At 36.0% G+C, this 20,681-nt stretch overlaps 1 protein-coding gene across 1 annotated transcript; it reads right to left on the bottom strand.

The window, feature by feature from the left end:
* Positions 1–10,706: 10,706 nt before the first annotated feature.
* LOC133873739 (exocyst complex component EXO70A1-like) lies at positions 10,707–19,006 on the bottom strand. Its single transcript, XM_062311487.1, has 11 exons — positions 18,725–19,006; positions 18,313–18,408; positions 17,636–17,841; positions 16,297–16,539; positions 15,397–15,535; positions 15,113–15,325; positions 13,899–14,104; positions 13,147–13,344; positions 12,957–13,056; positions 11,321–11,574; positions 10,707–11,223 (listed from the first exon to the last, which is right to left on the bottom strand). The coding sequence occupies exons 1-11, from the start codon at positions 18,881–18,883 to the stop codon at positions 11,103–11,105; spliced, it is 1,935 nt and encodes a 644-aa protein (XP_062167471.1). The 5' UTR covers positions 18,884–19,006; the 3' UTR covers positions 10,707–11,102.
* Between the last annotated feature and the right edge of the window lie 1,675 nt (positions 19,007–20,681).

Raw genomic sequence — 20,681 nt, 5'->3', positions numbered from 1 at the left:
CAAGTTATGTTCAAGGTTTTGATTTCCACCATCCTTTTTAAATATATGATCAAGAGTCAATTCTTTTCCCTCTTGAATACTCTAAAATTGGTAGGTGCATCGTCATCAGGCAGCATGTTTGGGCTATGTCCTTGAGGTGTTTCACCTTTCATTGACCATTACCATGTGAATTTTGTATGATGGGGTATATGATTGTGGGAGTGCTATGTTTTATTTCGTGAATTCATTTTTCATATGTATGATCTTACCATAAATTAGGATGATTAGAAACAATCTCTTTTAGTTGCTTTTGTTTGGATTAGGTAGATCATGTGTTGTATTAGTTTACATATTGATTGATTCTGGCTTAGTGATGGATTCACAAACTCCCCAATGTGGTTACTACACTAATCTTATAAATGAAGATGATATTTTTATAGAATTTTCAAATGAAATTAGTGAACACCAGGAGGCTTCACCCCAAGTTGAGGTTCAACCTACTATTAAAAAATCATGCCGGGGTAGCAACTTCACTATACCCGATGACAATATGCTTGTGGAGGTGTGGCTTTATGTTACCAAGGATGCCGTTCAAGGAAATTGGCAAAAATACAAGGTTTATTGGCCAATAATTTGTGACTACTTTCTCAAACACAAGACATTTGGATCCAAATATGGGTGTTATTGTGATACTAAATGACATAATGAAGACAAGAAGAAGAAAATGAAATTTTTTGAGAAGCACATGAGCAAGACAAAGAGATGTTTCTTCTTAAGCAATAGAAAGTGCACCTTAGAGAGGGGGAATTGTGCCTTAGAGAAAAAGCGTTTTGATTGGAAGAAGAGAGAGAGATATAAAGGAATTTATGTTGATGGATATAAGTCAATTGCATGAAGATGGGCAAGAATATGTTCGCCGACACAAAAAGGCAATAATTGAAGATCAAATTGAAAATCCTTGAAAGTCGCGTTGGCACTCTTTGTTTGTTAGTTCTTTTACTTTTGTAGACCATGATTTTAATGTAAGTTATGTCCGATTTTATTAGTGCAAAGACTTGTATAGGATGAACTCCATAGTCCATAGTTTTTTATTGGACTGTTTGTGGTACTTGCACCACACAAAGTTATGTCCTATTTTGCCAAGCTAGGATATAACACCCTAGAAAAATTTAGTATTTTTTTTTTTTTTTTGAGAACTCAAAGATTTTTTTTTTTAATTTTTTTTTTGATATTAAATGTTATTAAAAGAGGTTAAAAAGGTTATTTTTTGAAAAAAAAAAAAGAAAAAGAAAAAGAAAAAAAGAAGAAGCTGATTTTCATGAAGACATAATTGAGTTTTATTTTAAGTAGATTCCCAACTTTCCAATGAGCACTACGTGCATGCTTAAGCAGATAATAACACGAGATTTTTTTCTTTTATTTGGTCGACATCACATAGAAGTCTCTAGAAGTCTTCTCCCTTAAGCTACAGAACGAGAACCTCAACGTGTCTCAGGGTAAAATTTTCCATAGCCACATCTCCTCTCATCTTCCACACGTTGCAACCATGCCTCCACATTTCAGAGAACTGCAGCCATGGCCCCTTGTTGCCTTGCCCAACGCCCGTCTCCTTCTCCTATAAATCAAAACAAACACCCTCTCCTCCTGAGAAGCTAACGAACGTGTAGTATCCAAAACCCAACAGGTAGGAGGTAGTGAACTCCACTCAAAAAACACCAGGTAAAAGAACACAACCTCAAAAAACCTGACATAAATTTTATTAGACTTTTCTAAGAAAAAATCGAGAATTTTTTAAACTCCTTCATTTTTAATGATTCTAAAGTTACTTGCCTTTTTATATTTCAGTCATGATAATTTTCTTGTTATAAAATGTGATTAGAATCTCATGTGATCATATGAAGTTGGTGAAATTATACATGGTTATAAATGAGTTCTCAAAATTTATACATGTTACATGTACACTATATGAATAAAGTTTTATCCTGCGGCACCATAATGTTACAAACGATCCAAATCATATATGTTATATGGATAGTATGATAACCACATTGAAGGACGGATACGGGAAGGTGTGGGCTATCAGCAGGGTGGCCTTCACATAGGGAAGCCCACATCCCGATAAAGCTTTCTCCTGTAACGACAAGATGAGCTCATATGGGTCATTTGAGACAAGTTAAACATGCACCGCTCATGGTTAAAAGTGGAGTTAGATCAAAGGGGTTTAAACATACATACTAAATGAATAATAATTACATTCTTCTTTATTTGATCTAATAAATTCTTTTATCTATAAGGTTTGTTATTGCACTCAAGAGTTCTATCAAGTTTTAAAGGTTATACTGTTATTACTATGTTGTGTTACTTATTGAGTCGTCAAACTTACCCCTTTCCCCTTTAAACTTTTTAGATGGCTCTTTTCATAATCTTTCTTCTAGCCAGAATCCCAATTGGGGTCGCGACATATAATGACCCCAAGTTTTGGCTCATTAAGGAGGATCAATGGGTTTATGTTTATTTTGAATAATAATATTTCATAGTTAGGGATTTTTTTTTTTTTTTTTTATTATTATTATTATTTTTTTTAATTATGTATAGCTTTTTTTTTAGTGGATGGCGATAACCTCCCTAGAACAGTAGATCTTCATAGACCGGACCAACTTTTGTATATTGTACGGTGTTTTTTTTTTTTGTTGATCCCTGACATTATTTTGTACTAACTTAAAAACTAATATATATAAAGTTAATTTTCCTATCTTGTGTTATCCTATGGAAATGTGTGGATGTTCTTTTCTTTTTCTTTTTCTTTCTTTTTTTTTTTTTTTTTTTTTTTTTTTTTTTTTCATATAGCTCAAGTTCACATTTTCTTTATATCTCAAAACGGGGGCATGACATAGGACTTATCATCAAAATTGTTTGAAGGTTATTTTTGCTTTCCGTATTTTGTGCTTTATGATTTAACTATGACTTTGGATGAAAGATGTATGTACTATGACTTTGATTTATAGTTTTTTGTTTGTCCATTTGATGCTATATATCATATTTTAGAAACAATATTTATGGTTTTCAAGTATAGTTACCTTAAGAAAAGGTTACAAATCATTTTCTCTACCACGTAGTAAATGATGCTAATCATGATAATTTGTGACTAATTTAATCATGATAATTCTACATGTGCTACTGTATAAGCAAATATTTATTAACTGTATCGAAAAGTACACATGGTAGAGGTTCGTTGGGATCAAACCGGACAAGGAGTAGAAGTTAATAGCGAAACTAAATCTTAGATAATATCATTCACTAATTCCACAAAATATTCTATCCATCACACAATACATGAAGAAAAGCCAATAGGAAAGCGACTAGAAGACAAAGATAATATCAAAATATCCATGTGGATATTGTTTTTGTCTAATGAAAAATACTTCGAGCAAGGAAGAAAAAAGACTAATCGATAGTTCCTATGCCTCGCTATGTAGTTGCCATAAGTGCTCGATGAGGTCCAACTGGAGTTGAGAATTAGTTATCCTGTCTCTAATAAAATGATGGTGTCGAATGAACTCATTAAAGTCATTTGTAGCCACAAGAGTCATTAGTTCAAGTTGTTCATTGAGTTGTTTATATTCAAAGTCTTCTGCTCCATTGTTAGTCCGCTCATCTTCAACGATCATGTTATGTAACATTACATATGCCATCATAATGTCTTTGAGTGTTTCAAGTTTCCAAAATTGTACTGGTCCACGTACTATTGCAAATCGTGCTAGAAGTACTCCAAATGCCCGCTCCACATCTTTCCTTGCTGACTCTTGGGCTATAGCAAAGTGTTTTTGTAACGCCCCGAGAAATTAATTAACTTCAAGGTTCGTCTCCCAGTCTCATTCTATCATAAATAAGACTCAGAGATCTCTACTCCTTAAAAAATAATACTACACAGCGGAAACATAAAATATTCTATAAACATTAATTACAACCAGAGCATCTACTAAGGGTCATTACAATAATTGAAATCACACTATGCAAATCATCGATCAAAACTAAACTTAATACACAATCAAACCTCAAATGCTAAGCCTACAACATCATCCAAAAGTATTAATTACCATGAGTGATCTTCAAAATCCAGAAATCAATCCTCAAACATAATCTGATCGATGTTATTCCTTCGAATGATCGTGTCTACGTCTAGATCCTTCTTACTCAAAACCTAACTGGCAACACTGCAAAACATAAATGTTTTACAGGTGGAGAAAGTAAGGGGTAAGTCCACCATTTAGTAAGCAACAAAGCCGGTGATAGTGTGTGAATGTGAATAGTCCATACGTAGATAAAAGTATTTATTTTTATTTTTTAAGAAATCACTGTAATCCTTCTTTTCATAAGCATATTCATTTTATACATATTAGCTTTATATAATCATGAGTCCATGTTTTTACCTTGTTTGTTGCTACTTGTATCATCTACAAAGTAAGGTCATTCATTCCTTTGCTTATAACTATTTGTGTTATCTACAAAGCAAGGTTACTACATAAATATCTCTACCTCTGTTAACCCCCAAAGTAAGGTTGTGCTCGTCATGTACATTACATTTCAGCAAGGACTGGTCTGCTCAACTACTCTCTACGGAACCCTGTCAGCCTAAGCCCTATTACTTAGGACTAATGGCTGGTGAGGCCATATCCTTAGCAAGGGTGCGTTGCACTGCCTTTAAGTTATAAAAACACACACGCACACATGGTACCGATGGCCACATTTATAAACCCTTTTCACATTTCATCATAAGTAACAACCCATCGCATTTTAATATTCTCAAGAAGTGCAATATACATTTTATGCATATTTTGAGTTAACAGATATAAAAGGAATTCATGTTATATGTTTCATGCATAAGAGTATCTCATACTTTTCTGAGTGCTAAAAATGAAATCTTTGGTTTTCTTTGAAAGCGTAGCATAAAATGCACCGGGTCAATGTTTATAAAAATACTGGCACAAGATAGCCCACTTACATTGGCTCCTCCAAAAAGTCCGCATGAGGCTCCACAATCTCGAAATTTGAGAAAAGACATATCATCAGCCTTAAACTCAAGCTAAAATAGTCTTAAGTCCTAAACATCTCAAATTAGGCTTTCTGTTAGTTTGACGATCGTTCATCCAGCAAATGGCGAACGTTCGTCTCAGACGCTGTTCGAACTTAAAAGCCACAAAATTGGTTTTAAGCAAGTTAAAGGTATAGCAAAACAGTAAACTAGGCTACAAAATCTAACTAATCAATGCTAGAATCACTTAAGAAATGGTTTAAGTTAAGGAGGTTACCTCTCTTGAAGAAAAAAGACCAAGAGAGTTCATTCTCTCTCTCCAAAACACACACACTCTCTCTCTCTCTCTCTCTCTCTCTCTCTCTCTCAAGGGTTTACTGATTGAACTGGACAGAAATGAGATGAAGAGGGCGAGGGTGGGGAGTATTTACAGGTGAAGAAATCGAAGTGTATAAGAATCAACTAGCCTGTCTTTTGGCGAATGTTTGCCAAGCGTATCGCGAACATTCGTGAAAAACCTAGGGTTAGACGATCGTTTGGCATAGGTCGCGATTGTTCGTGGTACGATCTGACACACACGCTGAAGGCGTGGGATGTACTTTCTGACACACAGTACAATACGTCAACAATCGTTCGTGATGGGGACCACGATTGTTCTTGGGGAAAAACCGCGAACGTTCTTGGCGGGAACCGCGAACATTCCTAGTGGGAATTGCGAACATTCTTGGTGGAATCACGAACGTTCCTAGTTCGATCAACTCAAGAAAAGTCAAGAGATCCCAATTTTCTAATTAGAACCTAATTATCTTTTGATAATTATCTAGGGTACTACAGTTTTCTCCTATTCCCTTGTTGAGATGAAATTGTTTTCACAAATGTCGCCCATTGTGAATATATGCTATCAGCGAGGTAGTATCCTATATTATAGTTATAACCATTAACAATCTAATAGACAGAAGGAGCACGCCCTTGAGTGAGATCAAAAAATATAAATGACATTTTCAGCACGTTTATATCATTATGAGACCCAGGTAAAAACAAAAAAAAACGTGTCATATCCAAAGATCATATGAAGCAACTGCTTCCAAAATAATAATTGGTTTGTGAGTATGATCAAGATACATACCTTGCCACGAAGCTGGACAGTTCTTCCATTTCTAGTGCATGTAATCAATGCTCCCCAACATGCCTGGAAATCTACGATTTTCGCCTTCTGCTAACAATATAGCAATGTCTTTATTGTTGGGTGACCTTAAGTATTTTTCTGAAAAAAATGAAATCACTGATTGAACGAACCTTTTAAGACTCTATTAAGGTGGCTTCTCCAATCTTCAAGTATTCGTCCATAAAATTAGTTGTAACACCATATGCAAGCATCCTAAGCGTGGCAGTAATCTTCTGAAGGGAAGAAAAACCAAGCTTTTTGGAACCATCTATTCTTTGGACAAAATATGGATTGTGTACTTCAACCACATATTGAATACGGCAAAAAATATCACGACCCATTCGAAATATCCTTCGAAAATATTTGTGAGGATATATTGGTGGTTCAACAAAATAGTCGCGAAAAAAGATCTTCCTCAGCTTACAAGTGATCACACCGGATGAACGTGCAGCATTTTTTAGAACGACCTTGTGATGTTGATCTTTCTTCTTCCATCACAAGATTTGAAATTATCTCCAACTCTTCATCAAAGTTTGACTTGATAAGAAGCATTTTGTAAAAAGAATAACAAACCATAACGAGAAAACAAAAATTGAAAGTGAATATGAGTTTTGCAATTATCTCCTCAAAGATTTGATACATATGAGTTGTTCATAAACTGTCTAAGCAATCCTTTGTTTGTTGAAAGTGATAGTTATTTTTCTTGAGTTATTTGTTGCATTTAATTGAGTTCAATTCAACCGGTTAAAAAGTAGGTATTTGTCTTGCCTTTTTTATTATCCATTCAATTCTGCAAGCAATTTGGCCAAACCCCAAAGAGCTTCCTGAGGAACAATAATGTCAATAAATTGATGTTGAGAGGAATTTTCACTGAATCAACTCCCTGTTTTTATGGTGTCATCACACTCAATCTGCAGAAAATTTAAATGCAGAACACGTTTTTGAATTGGTCTTTTGTAGCACTACGTCTTCTCACAAAAAGACTAATAAATATTTGCTTTGGCACAAGGATTGGAGGTAGATATCCTTCTCACAAAAAGACCAATAAATGCTAAATCCATACATTTACGTCTTCTGCATTAACTAGGACCTTCTCACAACTTCGACCAATAAATGTTAAAAGCAGCACTACGTTTTCTGCAGTTAATAGGATTTGAGGTAGATTTTCAAGACGGTTAAATTTATTAAGAAGTGGTTGCTCAAAACCAATAAAAATAATATTTAGTAAAAGTAGAGAAATATTTAGAGAGTTTGATGTATGAAGTTTTTTAAATCTGATAGTTAAAATAATATTAGTAAAAATTTTAGCTAAAATTTGGAGAGCTTGTTGGGGATGCTCTTAATGTGCTAGCCGATTTCTCGATCGCTTATTGATTCAAGGATCGCTTCTCTCGATCTCGATCCCTGATTGCCTATTAATTCAAGGATCCATTCTCCCAACTTTGTGTTGGGGTTGTCCCACATCGGTTGTGGAAGGGGTTGGTGGTCAGTTTATAAGTGTGAGGGAAAGCCTCACCTCATGAATTAGCTTTTGGGGTTGAGAGAGGCTCAAGACCACCTAACACTTTTTTTTCTTCTTTGGTCGCAAGTCTCGCACTGTGCGTGACTTGCACTCTGCCAACAGAAACAGGGGTGACAGCCCCCCTGTTTTGTTGGCCTGGGGTGGTCCCCCACGTAGCCCCGATCGCTTCTCAATCCGATCGTATCTCATCCGATCGCTTTTCAAAAATATTATTTGAGACAACACTTACATCTATTCTTATCTTCCTTAGGAACTTATATGCGTCCCAATCTACATCAGGATCTATGAGAGGAAGAGGAGTGTAACAGAAGAGTTAGGAGTGAGAAGGGAGAGAGATGTAAGAGGGAGCAGGGAAGGAAAGAAAGGGAGGGTGAGAAAAAGAAGAATGAAAGGAGGACCAGGGGGTAGGGAGGGAGGGAAGGAAGCAACGATAGGGTGGAAATGAGAGAAGACAGTGGAGACAAAGAGTTTAGGAGAAAGACAGAGGGTCTTAAGAGGAGCAAGAGATGGCACTGATTGGAGAGAGCACTATAACTTAATGGTTATATGCAAAACTCCCAACATGCATGTTGGACTTTACCAACTCTTGCTAACTTCACTCATGTACAAATGACACATTCTCAACTAAATGTTAGCCATTTTAGAAGTGATTTGAAAACTTGAAATAAACGGTGCGTGTTAAACTACTGTCGTATAATAAAGATTCCTCCTGGTGATTTTTTTACGGTTCTCCTAACAAGATGATCAAGGATTGGGATCCCAAACAAAGCAATTTGGACAGGAAATTATGAGAGAATTCATATTAAATTCATCTGTCAAAAAAAAATGTTGAGTTGCCTAGGCTTCTACTCAAACAGATAGGTCCCATATGAACCGTCTTAAAATTGTTGTATATTCTTATTCGGAGATTAAACGGTGAATCATTAAATGGCCGTGGAATCCAGGGCTTATGAGTGAAGGAATCTTTTCATAACTTGGAAACTAGTCCAAATGTGTTCTTTTAAAGATTCTCTCAATCTCACAGTGCTATTAAAGTAAGATGTTATAACGATGTAAAGGAAATCAAATGGTAGAGAGATAGAAATGAAAAGGAGAGATATAAACCGGAGAAAGAAATTATCTAAATTGTAGAGATTTAAGATAAACCACCTTATTATTCTAGACAAACAAGATTTTCTACTGAAATAAATCTAAACTCTAGAAAACTTTTAAAAAATAATTCAGTTTAACATCTACTAATTAAAGCACGCTTCCCGTAAAAATCAATTTATGCTCCGTTTGTTTCGGCGTAAAATGATTTCCGGAAAATGATTTCGGTATTTTACGGTGTTTGGTAGGGGCGAAAATAACGGCCAACGAAAATCATTTTCGGTTTGACCGTAAAACATTCTTTAATTTTTGGAAAACGATTTACGGTTTTAAAAACCGTAAATCGTTTTCCAAAATTATATTCTTCGTCCTTGCACGCACGTTTGATATCTGACTGTCCAAATCCTACAATAATCGGTCGTTCGAAAATAGGCAGCACCGGTATCCGGCATCATCAAGTCACTGGAATAATGCCGGCGTCGGAATCCGACCACCGGAATCCTGCCGGCCACCGGAATCCGGTTGCCGGAATACCGCCAGCCGCCGGAATCCGGTTGCCGGAATACCGCCGGCCGCCGGAATCCGGCCATGGACAGAAACCTGCCGGAACCCGGCCTGATCTGACCGGATCCGGCCGGATCTGGCCGAAATGGCCGGGATCCGGCGGGATCTGACCGGATCCGGCCACTGACCCCGCAGGATCCGGCCAGAATGGCCGGAATCCGGCGGGATCTGACCGGATCCGGCTACTGATCTGGCCGGATCCGGCTACTGATCTGGCCGGATCTGGCCCAAATGGACGGAATCCGGCGGGATCTGACCGGATCCGGCTACTGATCCGGCCGGATCTGGCCCAAATGGCCGGAATCCGGCGGGATCTGACCGGATCCGGCCACTGATCCTGCCGAGATCCGGCCAAAATGACCGGATCAGGCCGGATCTGACCGGACCAGGAGGTGTCCTGCCGGAATCCGGCAATTTTGGCCGGATCCGGCCAAACATGTTCGCCGGATTCCGGCGACGGCGACCGGTCGTCGCCGGATTCCGGCGACAGTTGCATTTTCCCTTTTCGTAATTTTTTCGTGCGAACCAAACGCCGAAAAATATTTTCGAGAAAATAATTTCTTTTGAAATTGATTTCGTCGAAAATATTTTACGACGGAAACCATTTTACGTCGAAACAAACGGAGCATTAGTCGGTTTATGATAAAAACGTAGTCGGGGCAGAGTTAATATTTGAAATTTGAGTGCAAAACTTAAAAAAATAAAAAATAAAAATTGAGAGATAAAATTTTAATCAAAGAATTCTAATAATATTTTAAAAAAAATTTGGGACCACCCCCCCCCCCCCCCCCCCCCCCCACCCCCACAAAAAAAATCCCCAAGCTACCATGTAGCTCTGCCTCTGATGCAGCACATGCAGCCATTTGTACCTCAAAACTCACAGCCCCACCGTTTCTATCTTTCTTAACAGTGAATCAGTAGTGCGAATTAGTAAATTATTATACAATTGTCATAAAATTAGGACGATGTGACAGTTAAAATTAACCAATTATTTTTTCATAAGCGCTTATCTAATGACTAATGTTATCACAACAATATACTAAATAAAATTAGTAATTTCCTAATCTCTCACCTCTGGTTGATCACCTTCCCACCCGTTGTCAAAAACGTCAGGCTCATAGTTGTTTGCTAATATTATTATTATTTTTTAAATTAAAAATGCAAGAAGGAGCGACCATAGTGACAAGTGACAACTCTACCTAGACGTGGCAATGGTAGATTGTTTGTTGATTTCCCAAGTAGAATGGCTCCATGGAGTTCACCGCCAGGGCATTAAGACCAAAGACTTATGGGTCACAGTTTAATCTCTTCTATATTTCAAATAATCAAATATATCTGAACCAAGAACCACCAATTCCATAAACATTAAAATAGAGAGAGAGCGAGAGAGAGAGAGTATTATCTACCACGTGCGGAGCATGTGACCGACCGCCGGTGAGATGAAAAGCAGCAGTTTTAAACATAACCAACCTCTCAGGATGGGAGAAATTTGGGTGGATCTAAACTCTATGCTTCCTTTATGTTAAGTTCATACTGTTAAGTAGAATTACAATTGTACAGGGGTCACATATTGGCCTATTGGGGAACCAATAAGAGAAGTAGAGAGAACTCAAGAAGAAGAACCAAGCCTTAAGAGGGACATGGATGTGGCCTATTATTTGATCTCATCATTGTATTAATTAAGCATACCAATAGCTACCATGTGACTAAATTTTAAACTAAAAAAGAAAAAGAAAAAGATGTCATATCAACTATTTACCACTTTTTTCATTCCAGGTCTTGCCCTCAAAAAATTCACTTAGCATGCGTTCAAGATCTTCGGGAGTGTATCTTATGTACTTTTGAGGGTTCTTCCCATTCTCGATCATAGGCCTGTAATACAAACACATTTGTATAAGTGAAAAGAACACCGGAAAAAAAAAAAGGAAGCCTTCTAAAAACAGGAAGTAAAAAGTATGAGGAAACATGCCCGAAACGTCTAAGGAAAGATCTATAAGCAGGCAAGACGACTTCGGCAACAGCCAGCCTGAGAGACTCGCGCAACTCACTGTCAGGAACTGTCCATTGAGATTGCCTTTGATGAAGCTCTTCAAATTGGCTATTGAAGGTCTTGAACCTATCTTTCACTGAAGCTCTAGAAACTCCACTGCCACTACCATCACCTCCAACTGGACCACCGCCACTTGATGAACCAGAGCCCTGAACGGTGAGACACTGAAGAATCTGGGGATTCAAAAAAAAAAAAAAAGGAGCAGCTTTGTGAGATCATTGAGTATGTTCTCTTGAAAAAGTTTGATATATCGAGTATAAGCTTGGATAATCGTTAGTAGCACCATCAATGGTAAAGCACAGTACAAGTCTTAATTCTTAAAACTAAAGAAAGAAACAGAACCTCAATTTGCTGGAGTTTCAAAATGGTATATGCTGCTGGGGCATCAAGTACTACTCGTTTGTCATGACCTTGGCATACTTTAAACCATGTAATTCTCGAGCAGTCAAAATAAAATATTTTGTTGTTTTGTAAGATTTGAGAACTACATATTTCTCCCCATTAATCTTATGGGATCATTGCTTTGATATTTATAACTACTATACAACCATACAACTTCTACTAAAAATATGAGTGCAATGAGTGGTTACAACTATTCACCTCTTATCTTACTATACACAGGGACGGAGCTAGACATTTTAATGGGAGGGGGCCAAATAATTTTTTTTCTTAAGTAGGGTTAAAGTATATATATAAAGGCAAATTTTAAGTAAATTAAACATAACCCAATTTTGATATTTTTATTATTCCATTCAGATTAAAAAACAATAAGCAAAAGTAAAAAGAGTTTTTAGAAAAAAAAAAAAAAAAAAAAAGTAAAGAAAACCGCTGTCCAAAGATTCAAAAAAAAAAAAAAGAAAAAAAAAAAAAGGTCTCAGTTATTTTTTCCACACATTCTTAGGAAATCGAGCTTGGTCAAGCTTGTAATTCCTCAAATCCACACATGTCTTCTTCCAATGCACTACTTTACTAAACCCTTTTCGTTTACTTTGAACAAAGCCTCTACAACTTTGTAAATATCCTTCCATTATTACCTTTTCAGGCATGTCTATTGCTACCTGTGAACTATTAAAGGAAAAAGTTTTGACAATAGTTAAAAAGATGATAAAAGGGAAGGGGCCAAGGAAAAAAAAAAAAAAAATCTTGCTAGGGGCCAATAGGCAAAATAAACCTTAATTTGATTCATCTAAAAATAAAATACCTTAATTTAATTTTTTTTGTTTTACCTTAAAATTTTTTTTTTTCTTAAGAGTTGAGGGGGGGCCATGGCCCCCACCGGCCCCCCCTCTCTCTGTCATTGACTATATATCTTCAAACGTTTTGTATTCATGTATTGTGAGAACTGTTCAATTGTCTAATTATTATTATCTTCAACTATGAATGACTCTTTATTGTCTTCATTAAGATATTTGTCATGAGTTGGATCTTAAACATGTTTAAACACATACTCAATATTTAGCACAATAATTCATGTTTCTAGGATGAGCTTAAAGAAATTGTCAGGAAAAGCAAATAAATTATGATACGACAAGTTTGACTAAAGAAAAAAAAAAACCTTTGCCCAAGAAACTCTCTTATATTGATTGGCGTGCTGCTGAACAATCCTTCGGTGTATCTGCACCCAGTCATCCCCCAACAAATCCTTTGCCTCTGACCTGCAAATGCATTTTTTTGAAAATTTTGCATACTAGCAGCACACAGAGACGATCATTGCCATATAATAGAACAAGCTAATATAGACACACCTCCGAACCGATCTCACTATATAGTGAATGTTGTTCATAAGAAACAACTGTGTCAATGCAGAATCTTTGTACTGCTTGGATTTCCCATCCAGGTTATTCTGGAGAGCCTGCATAATCCTTGTAGTTACAGATGCTAACTGAGCTTCAGGATCGGCATGGTCAAACTCCTGAAAAAGTTGCTTCAGTGTTGATTGGTAGCTGTGCACATGAAATACCCAGCAGTCATACATTTTGTTTGACTACGGTGACCATCAATATAGATAGACCAACGACAATTGAAACAGAACCAAATTGAGAACTGGGAGAGAGGTGGGTGTGTATGTGTGTGAGTTGTCTGTGGGGGGGGGGGGGGGTGGTGGGGGGGCAGGCAAAACCTGACTCATAGAGAACATAAAGAAACTACTAAAATTGAAATACAATACAAGAAAAATTGTCCACTGAACACAAAGAACAAGTAGGCAGGACAACTTGTGTCAGAGACGGTATATTATTACTTGTACTAAACAATTAACCAACATAGAGGAATGTATACTAAGGGCTATTGAGTCCAAAAATTACCATAACTTATGACCTCATCAACAAATCCATCTATAAGTATGAGCCTTCAAGAGAGCCTTGTTTTTTTTTTTTTTTGGTAATGGGGGGAAGGAACTAGGAAGGGAAAAAAAGAAAGAAGGAAGAAATAGAGTGTGTAGCCTCTCGAAAAAAGAAACCAGGAGCAGGAAGTGGAAAGAACGGCAATGATAACTCACTCGAATAGAAACTTCACGTAATTTATCACATAGCTAGTCAAGGGGTGGACAGTTCCATCAAGTACAGCAGTTTTTGTGGCATCCTTTTCAACCGCTTCTTCAAAATCACCAAAGGTCTCCTGGGCTGTCTGAGCTAGCCGCTTTGTCAAACTGAATGCAGATTCCCGCATTTCAATAGAATATTTAGTTCCGAAAAGTGTTTCAATCTGCTCCAAGGCCCTCCCCCACCAAAGAAAGGACAAAAAAAATTGAAGTATGTCAGTTTTTGAGTTCAACAAACCAATCTGCATATGTTTTTTAGGAATACAATCAACTCCCTAGCTTAGTACGACTTTTTTATGTAATAAACTTTAACTAAGGTGCTATGTGTGTGTGTGCACGTGTCAGTATTCACCTATGAATTCATAAAAGAAAAGAAACCAAAATCTTGAGTTCTTCGATCAATCATTTTATGAGTTCTAGTTGCCTACACAAATATTTTCATTTAGAGTTTTAGTATTTCTACACAAATTCTCCTCACCCTCTTCCATATAACAATTTTTTATTTTTATTTTTTTTAATTGTGTTTCAATAAACAAGAAATAACTTTCCAAAGAAGACTGTAACATCATCATAACATCATTCTCTATTTGACGAATCAAGCTAACTCTCAATTGATGTGCACCAGACTTCTTGCCAAGTTAGGTGTTTCAATACATAGGGTTTAGTTTAATGTTGGTCATGTGGGCATATACTCATTTAGCAGCATAGACAAATTAGGAATTACCTATGATTGAAAGACTCAGATTTCCCAACCACTAGCCTTTCCAAAAATTGGAATAAATTGAGCAATCTTTTCTTACTTGCAACAAAGACACCAAAAATTTTGACAGCTAAACAAAAATATTACACTTAACAGCAAAGCTGATGTATAAAAACTGGAAAGGGTCATGTTTAACCCAAAAAAGGAGCCGGGGATGCAAGGCAGCAATTATAACTTTTTAAATATAATTCTAAGTTATGACAAAAACTTTTTATGTCGTCGTCTTCCCGTCAGCAATTGAACTAATATATTTTCATATGCTAAAATCCAACAGAATTTAAATACCAGTAAGTAATCCCCATAGACTCTCTCGTACAATATCAAAAGTATATATATATATATATATCTATATATATATATAAAGAAGAAGAAGAAGAAAACTCATGGTCTGGTTTGGTAAAATTTTTCATACCTCTAACTGAAGTTCTCTCATTATCTCATACATGTCTAAAAGAACAAACAATTTTTCAGGCGATCTTTTGCTTTTGGCAATAGCCTCTCCAAAACTGAGAAGCACAGATACACTGTTCATAGTGACTTCGGAAAAACACTGATCCCTAAGAATCTCAGCACCATCAAATATTTGATCACAGACTTTCTTTTCCGCAGCAAAAAGCAGTTTGACCTGTTTCATGAATTATTTAAATAGTTGGAAAAACAACACCACCATCAGATCAGCCTCAAGTAAATCCTTACAGCAATCCGCATGTAATGTATCCAATTCCCAATCTTAGCCTCCAAAACCTCCCACTGCATTTTCTGAACATCATCTTTAGTAAGTCTCTCCACACCTAGTTTTCTGAGACTCTGTTCCATAACTGAAGCACGAGTCTCCCTAATATTTAGAACAATATATGATTGTTACTAGAAAAGAATGATAGTAAGTGCCAAAAAAAAAACATAATCGATTATTCCTTACGATAATAGAACATGTGATCATTCCTTCAATAAAAGCAGCAATTTTCTGCACTTCTTTAAAATTTGGAATTCAAAAGGTAATATATATCAAACATTAAAAGAAGACGTATCAATTCTGATTGCGCAAAAGCTCTATTATTTTACTTTGCTATTCTATGAGTCTCTTCCATTTTCAGTATCGAATCACCACTCCCTTTTGCAGCATCCACTACTTATCTCATGTCTCAAGCCAAACTTTTTTTTGGGAACCAGCCCTTGATATATGAAAATCAGGGACAAGGCTTGACAAAGATATCCCAACTTAAATGTAATGATGGTTCCACCAACCATGAGTGAATATTATCAAGTTTATGCCTTCATTCTCTGCATAATTTCTAGAACAAAGGTTTTATCCTCAGCCAGCCACAAAATTTTGCTCCAATTTTGGTGCTTTGACCAAACATAAGCTATTTATTCCTATTTGGTCAGATTTTAATTTTCCAAGTCACCTAAAGCATATACAAGAAGATCGAACAGAATATATCAACAATTTTCTACTATATTTTATCTTAGCATGAGTATTTCATAAACCGAAAGATCTACTAAGTAAAGATCGACTGTATAATCTAAAGTGTTGAGCATTGGCAAAGCATCGGATTAAGCAGAAAAAAGTTTAAATATATAGCTAAATTAAGTCACCTGTAAGTTCTAAATAGTTGTTGTTGATTTCCAGCTTGAAGCATTTGTTGGGCTAAATCATGCAGAAGTGGAAGAACCCTAGGCGGAATAAGAGTTGGAGGTGTGTAAACAGCAGTTTCTAAGCTTTTATGGAGCTCAGAATGAGTCTTGCTACTAGCATCACCTTGGTGGCTTGGTGATGCTGATGATGGCCGTAAAGAGTTGGGAAGACAATCAAAAAGACGATCAGGTTCCACAGGCTTGCTGAAATCCAGAATATTGCCATTTACTAAGATGGCTAAAAATACCTAAAAATTCTGTCAAGAGTAAAAAAGGTGCATAATGTGCCAGAACCAAAAGGAGAAGCGAGGTGTACTCTTATTTTCTTCAAAGATTTAAAGGCAATCAAAGAGAGCCTAAAATCAAAAACTTCTAGTTGAAGGTTACAGTTTGTTCATTCATTACTCCCTTCGTCCAACAATAGATGAACATTTACAAATGGGATGTACTTTTAATGAAATAAACACTCTTTCTAAAATGCATTTAGATTGGTCAAGAAATATGAATTCAGAATTGAAAAAAGGAGAGCCAAATGTAAGAGTAATATGGGAAAGTTTGATAGATGAAATACTTTCATTTTAGAAAACTTTTATCTATCTTGGGATAGCCTAAAAAGGAAAGTACATCATAAATTTATCTTTGGACAGCCTAAAAAGGAAAGCACATTATTTATTATAAAAATGTGGGCGTATTATTTAGTGCCAAAAATCACTGAGAAATGTTTGGTTTATAGAACAGACAATGCAATTTTACTTCGAATGGATCAAAAAATGTTTACCCTATTCCCTTGGTAAAATAACCATCTACAAATAAGCAAGTTTCTAACATTAAAAATGACTTGGTAAGGAGGGGGAAATTATTATAAATTTAGTGCATAAAGAGGAAACAATAAGTTGAATTGCAACTCATGTCAAAAATTTCGTAAGCAAAGTAGGGTACGAAGGTGAATTAAGAGTTAGATAAAGTACATTTATGTACTACTTGGTAAATCCAAACTCTGACGTGATTTAAGAGTAAAATTCTAGTATAGTCACTGGCTACTCAGCAAACTGAAGTTCCTTTAAATATTGTTCTTTCTACTGCAAGACAAAACAAAATTTTCATTCATCCCAAGGGAAATGTAACGTATTTTGCAAATCTTAGGATAATTGAAGCTTTGCAGGTTAGTGGATGTTCTCACATGATTAGAACAACGCGAAAACTTTCTAAGATGCTAGTCACCTAAAAAGTGAAGTGATAATAAATTATCTGCCCCATAAGACAAAAGTGATGCAGCAGTGGATATCAAAGGAAAATGAACCTGTAATTTGTTAACAGCTGTTTGAACTCATCCTCAAGTTTTGAGATAGATTTTGCGAGCAAGTTATTGGTGTGGTTAAGGATGCCACCACTGCTCTTAAAACTTTTGTTGCTGCTGAAAAAACGAACAATGCTTCTCAGCTGATCAATTGCTTCTAGGTAGCTTTCAAGATCCTCATGTGGGCCTCTGAGTATCTTAGCCTCTGCCTACATATTTATATTGAACTGAAAATCAGAATTATGAATCAAAATTAAATGTTACAAACTACAGCATGACATTGTAATTTAAAACTAGTAGTAATGTAGCATAAAAGATTATACGCTTCAATTAAACAAATACTAAACGATGTGCCCTTCTTAAAAATTCTCTGCTTTATCTAAGGAGATTACCCTCTTCTAATACTGTGGCTCAAAGTTGCAAAATAAACTTCACTTTCACGTTAGTATCCAACAGCCCACGTTCCAAAATTATCAAAATAAGAGTAAAAGCGCCCAAAGAATACGACAGACGTGCCATTGCCAACCACTTAATCAAAAATTTAATCTAAACAAACCAAGTTTATATTAAAAAGTGGCTGAAACATAATTTATTTTCCGCTAATTACACTTCATCTTAAATCATCATGCACGTGAAAATGAAAATTTAAGCACAAATACGAAACCAAAAGAGAGACCAACCTTGCGCATGAGGTCAAATTGTCCCAATATTACGTCTGCAGCTTTCAATGTCTTATCGATATTCTCATGCGCCCTACGTATCGAATGCGTACGTATCTTCCATAGCCATAAAACAACAGAAACAAATAAAGAAGTAAATAATACAAATAAAAATAAAAACCCTAGCCTATCCCAATTTAAATAAAAATCATCAGGTAGATCTCGCTAGGTCCACAGGAAAACAGAGAAAGCAGAGAAAAACAGAACGAACGCAAAAACTATTTAGCCGAATTGCAGGGAATTTCTTCATCCTTTTGAAAACTTGTTAAAAAACGTTAAATTCCGGCTTTTCTATAATTTTCTTTCCGTATGCAATGGAGTTGGTTTCTTTTCTTTTTCTCGTGAACCAAACAGGGGAGAGGAAAAGTGCAACCTGAGTGGGACGCATGGCGGTCTCAAGGGCCGAGAGGCGATGGTCGAAGGAACCTAGAATGGTGACCATGTTGTCCGTGATAGTCTGGCTCTTCTGCAGCGACTCTCTCATGAACGCCGCTCTTTCGCTCAGGGCCTGCATTGCCTGTGGAACCCCCATTTTTTTTCCTTTTCCTCGCCGGATTTTCCCTCGCTTTCTTTCTGTCTCTCCGTTTGTTCAGAGAGAAAATGCAAATGAAAAACGAGAAAAATTTCGAATGCGTGACTCAAACGCCAAATGCGTAACCAGATTCCGTTGCTTTTGGGTGTCTCGTCGAAATACAGGGGACGAAAGTCGTTATTACGGATCTCCTGAGGTGCTCTGTCACTGGGCGGGTCCAGGTGGCTCTGCTCTGCTTCGCCTTTTGCTTTGCCATTCTATCTTTCTTTAAGCCACGTCACTTGCAAACAAAAATAATCGACCAAGGTCATGTCTGGGTGAGAAAAAAATTTCAAATACTATTTTTTAAATATTAAATTATATTAAAATTTTTTTAATTTTATCTTAAATTTTCTAAACCATTTAAATATAATTTCAAAAAATAAATTTTATCTTAAATTTTTTTAATTTTTTTCTTCTCATTTATATCATGTCCTCATGTTCTTTTTTAGCACTTATAGATCTAAACAAATTGAATTAATAATAATAATATTTAAAAATATCATTTTAAATGAATAACTGGAGAAAAAAGTCATGATTTGCAAAATCTAACTTAAGAATAAAGTGGAATGGAGATTTGACTTGGCATCCGAGCATGAAAGGTAGTTTTACTGATGCCTAACAAAAATCTACCCTCACGTAGAATGCGTGGGGAACTTACCGTTGTGTTGCTCCAACCATTTTGGCTCGATGCTGAGGATGAATTTTGTATACTAGTAAATAAGAAATAGGGTTCCCTACAATTAGAGTTTGAATTTTATGAGATTTTAAGAGAGGACGGTAGGATTCCCTGTCCCGTATATCGATTCTGTAACGGGTGTACATGCGGACAGATATTAATCGGATGTATCTGTTATTCTTAACTATTCGCTATCTGCACATGTACACATGCAGCTGCGGATACAATTAGCAAAACTATTATCTGCATATGCGGATGTGGGTAGCGATTTTAGGGTATGCGGTTACGGTTATTTACTACATCCGTATCCCTTTTATATATATATTATATTTAATAAATTCATTAAAAACGATGTCATTTTGAATTAGGTATATGTTATGTTTAAGTTGGTTTGGTTGACTATGTTGTTTTCTCGTGTAACACTTAGGTAAAAAGACAAAAGTAATATGAGATCAATATATTCTCAAAAGATTATGGCTTACAAAAAAAGTAAAACGAGTTCAAAACACTAAAAATCAGCCTAAATTAGTTTCAAAATCGTTTAAAATAGGTTATAATAGAGATCCAAATAAGGCCCAGAAAGACTAAAATAGGTCCTAAATGCCTATTACCTAATATGCGGATAATAACCACATCTAATAATTGCAATAACCGCACGGATGCAGTTAGCAAAAATATGATGCAAATATATAAAAATGATATCCGCATTCGTATGTACACCCCTTTGACTCTACATTCTAGGCTGTTTGGAATAAATGGGTCCAAACAGTTTTCCCTTTTTTGGATTGCTTGAATTAGCTGGAGATCCCAAAAAAGATTTCTTATAATTAGGGTGTTGAATTTCAATCTCTACAAAACTCTTATAGATGACAATAAATCCAAGTTCAACATAGTGCTATTACTAAGAATAAGAGAGTTCATCCGTCTAAATAAATGTTGGACTTTATAAATACTTATTCGAGCATAAAAATTTAATGTAAACTTTTTTATAAATGCTGTCCAAATTGTTAACAATTATTTATTTATTTTGTAGAGGTTTGTAATTCATTGAATATAGACCGAATAAGGCCACCTCATCGA

This window comes from Alnus glutinosa, chromosome 7 (assembly GCF_958979055.1).
Source record: "Alnus glutinosa chromosome 7, dhAlnGlut1.1, whole genome shotgun sequence".
NCBI classification, from domain to species: Eukaryota; Viridiplantae; Streptophyta; class Magnoliopsida; order Fagales; family Betulaceae; genus Alnus; species Alnus glutinosa.
Note: the sequence above shows the minus strand (reverse complement) of the source record. Positions and strands in the feature narration are given on the sequence as shown.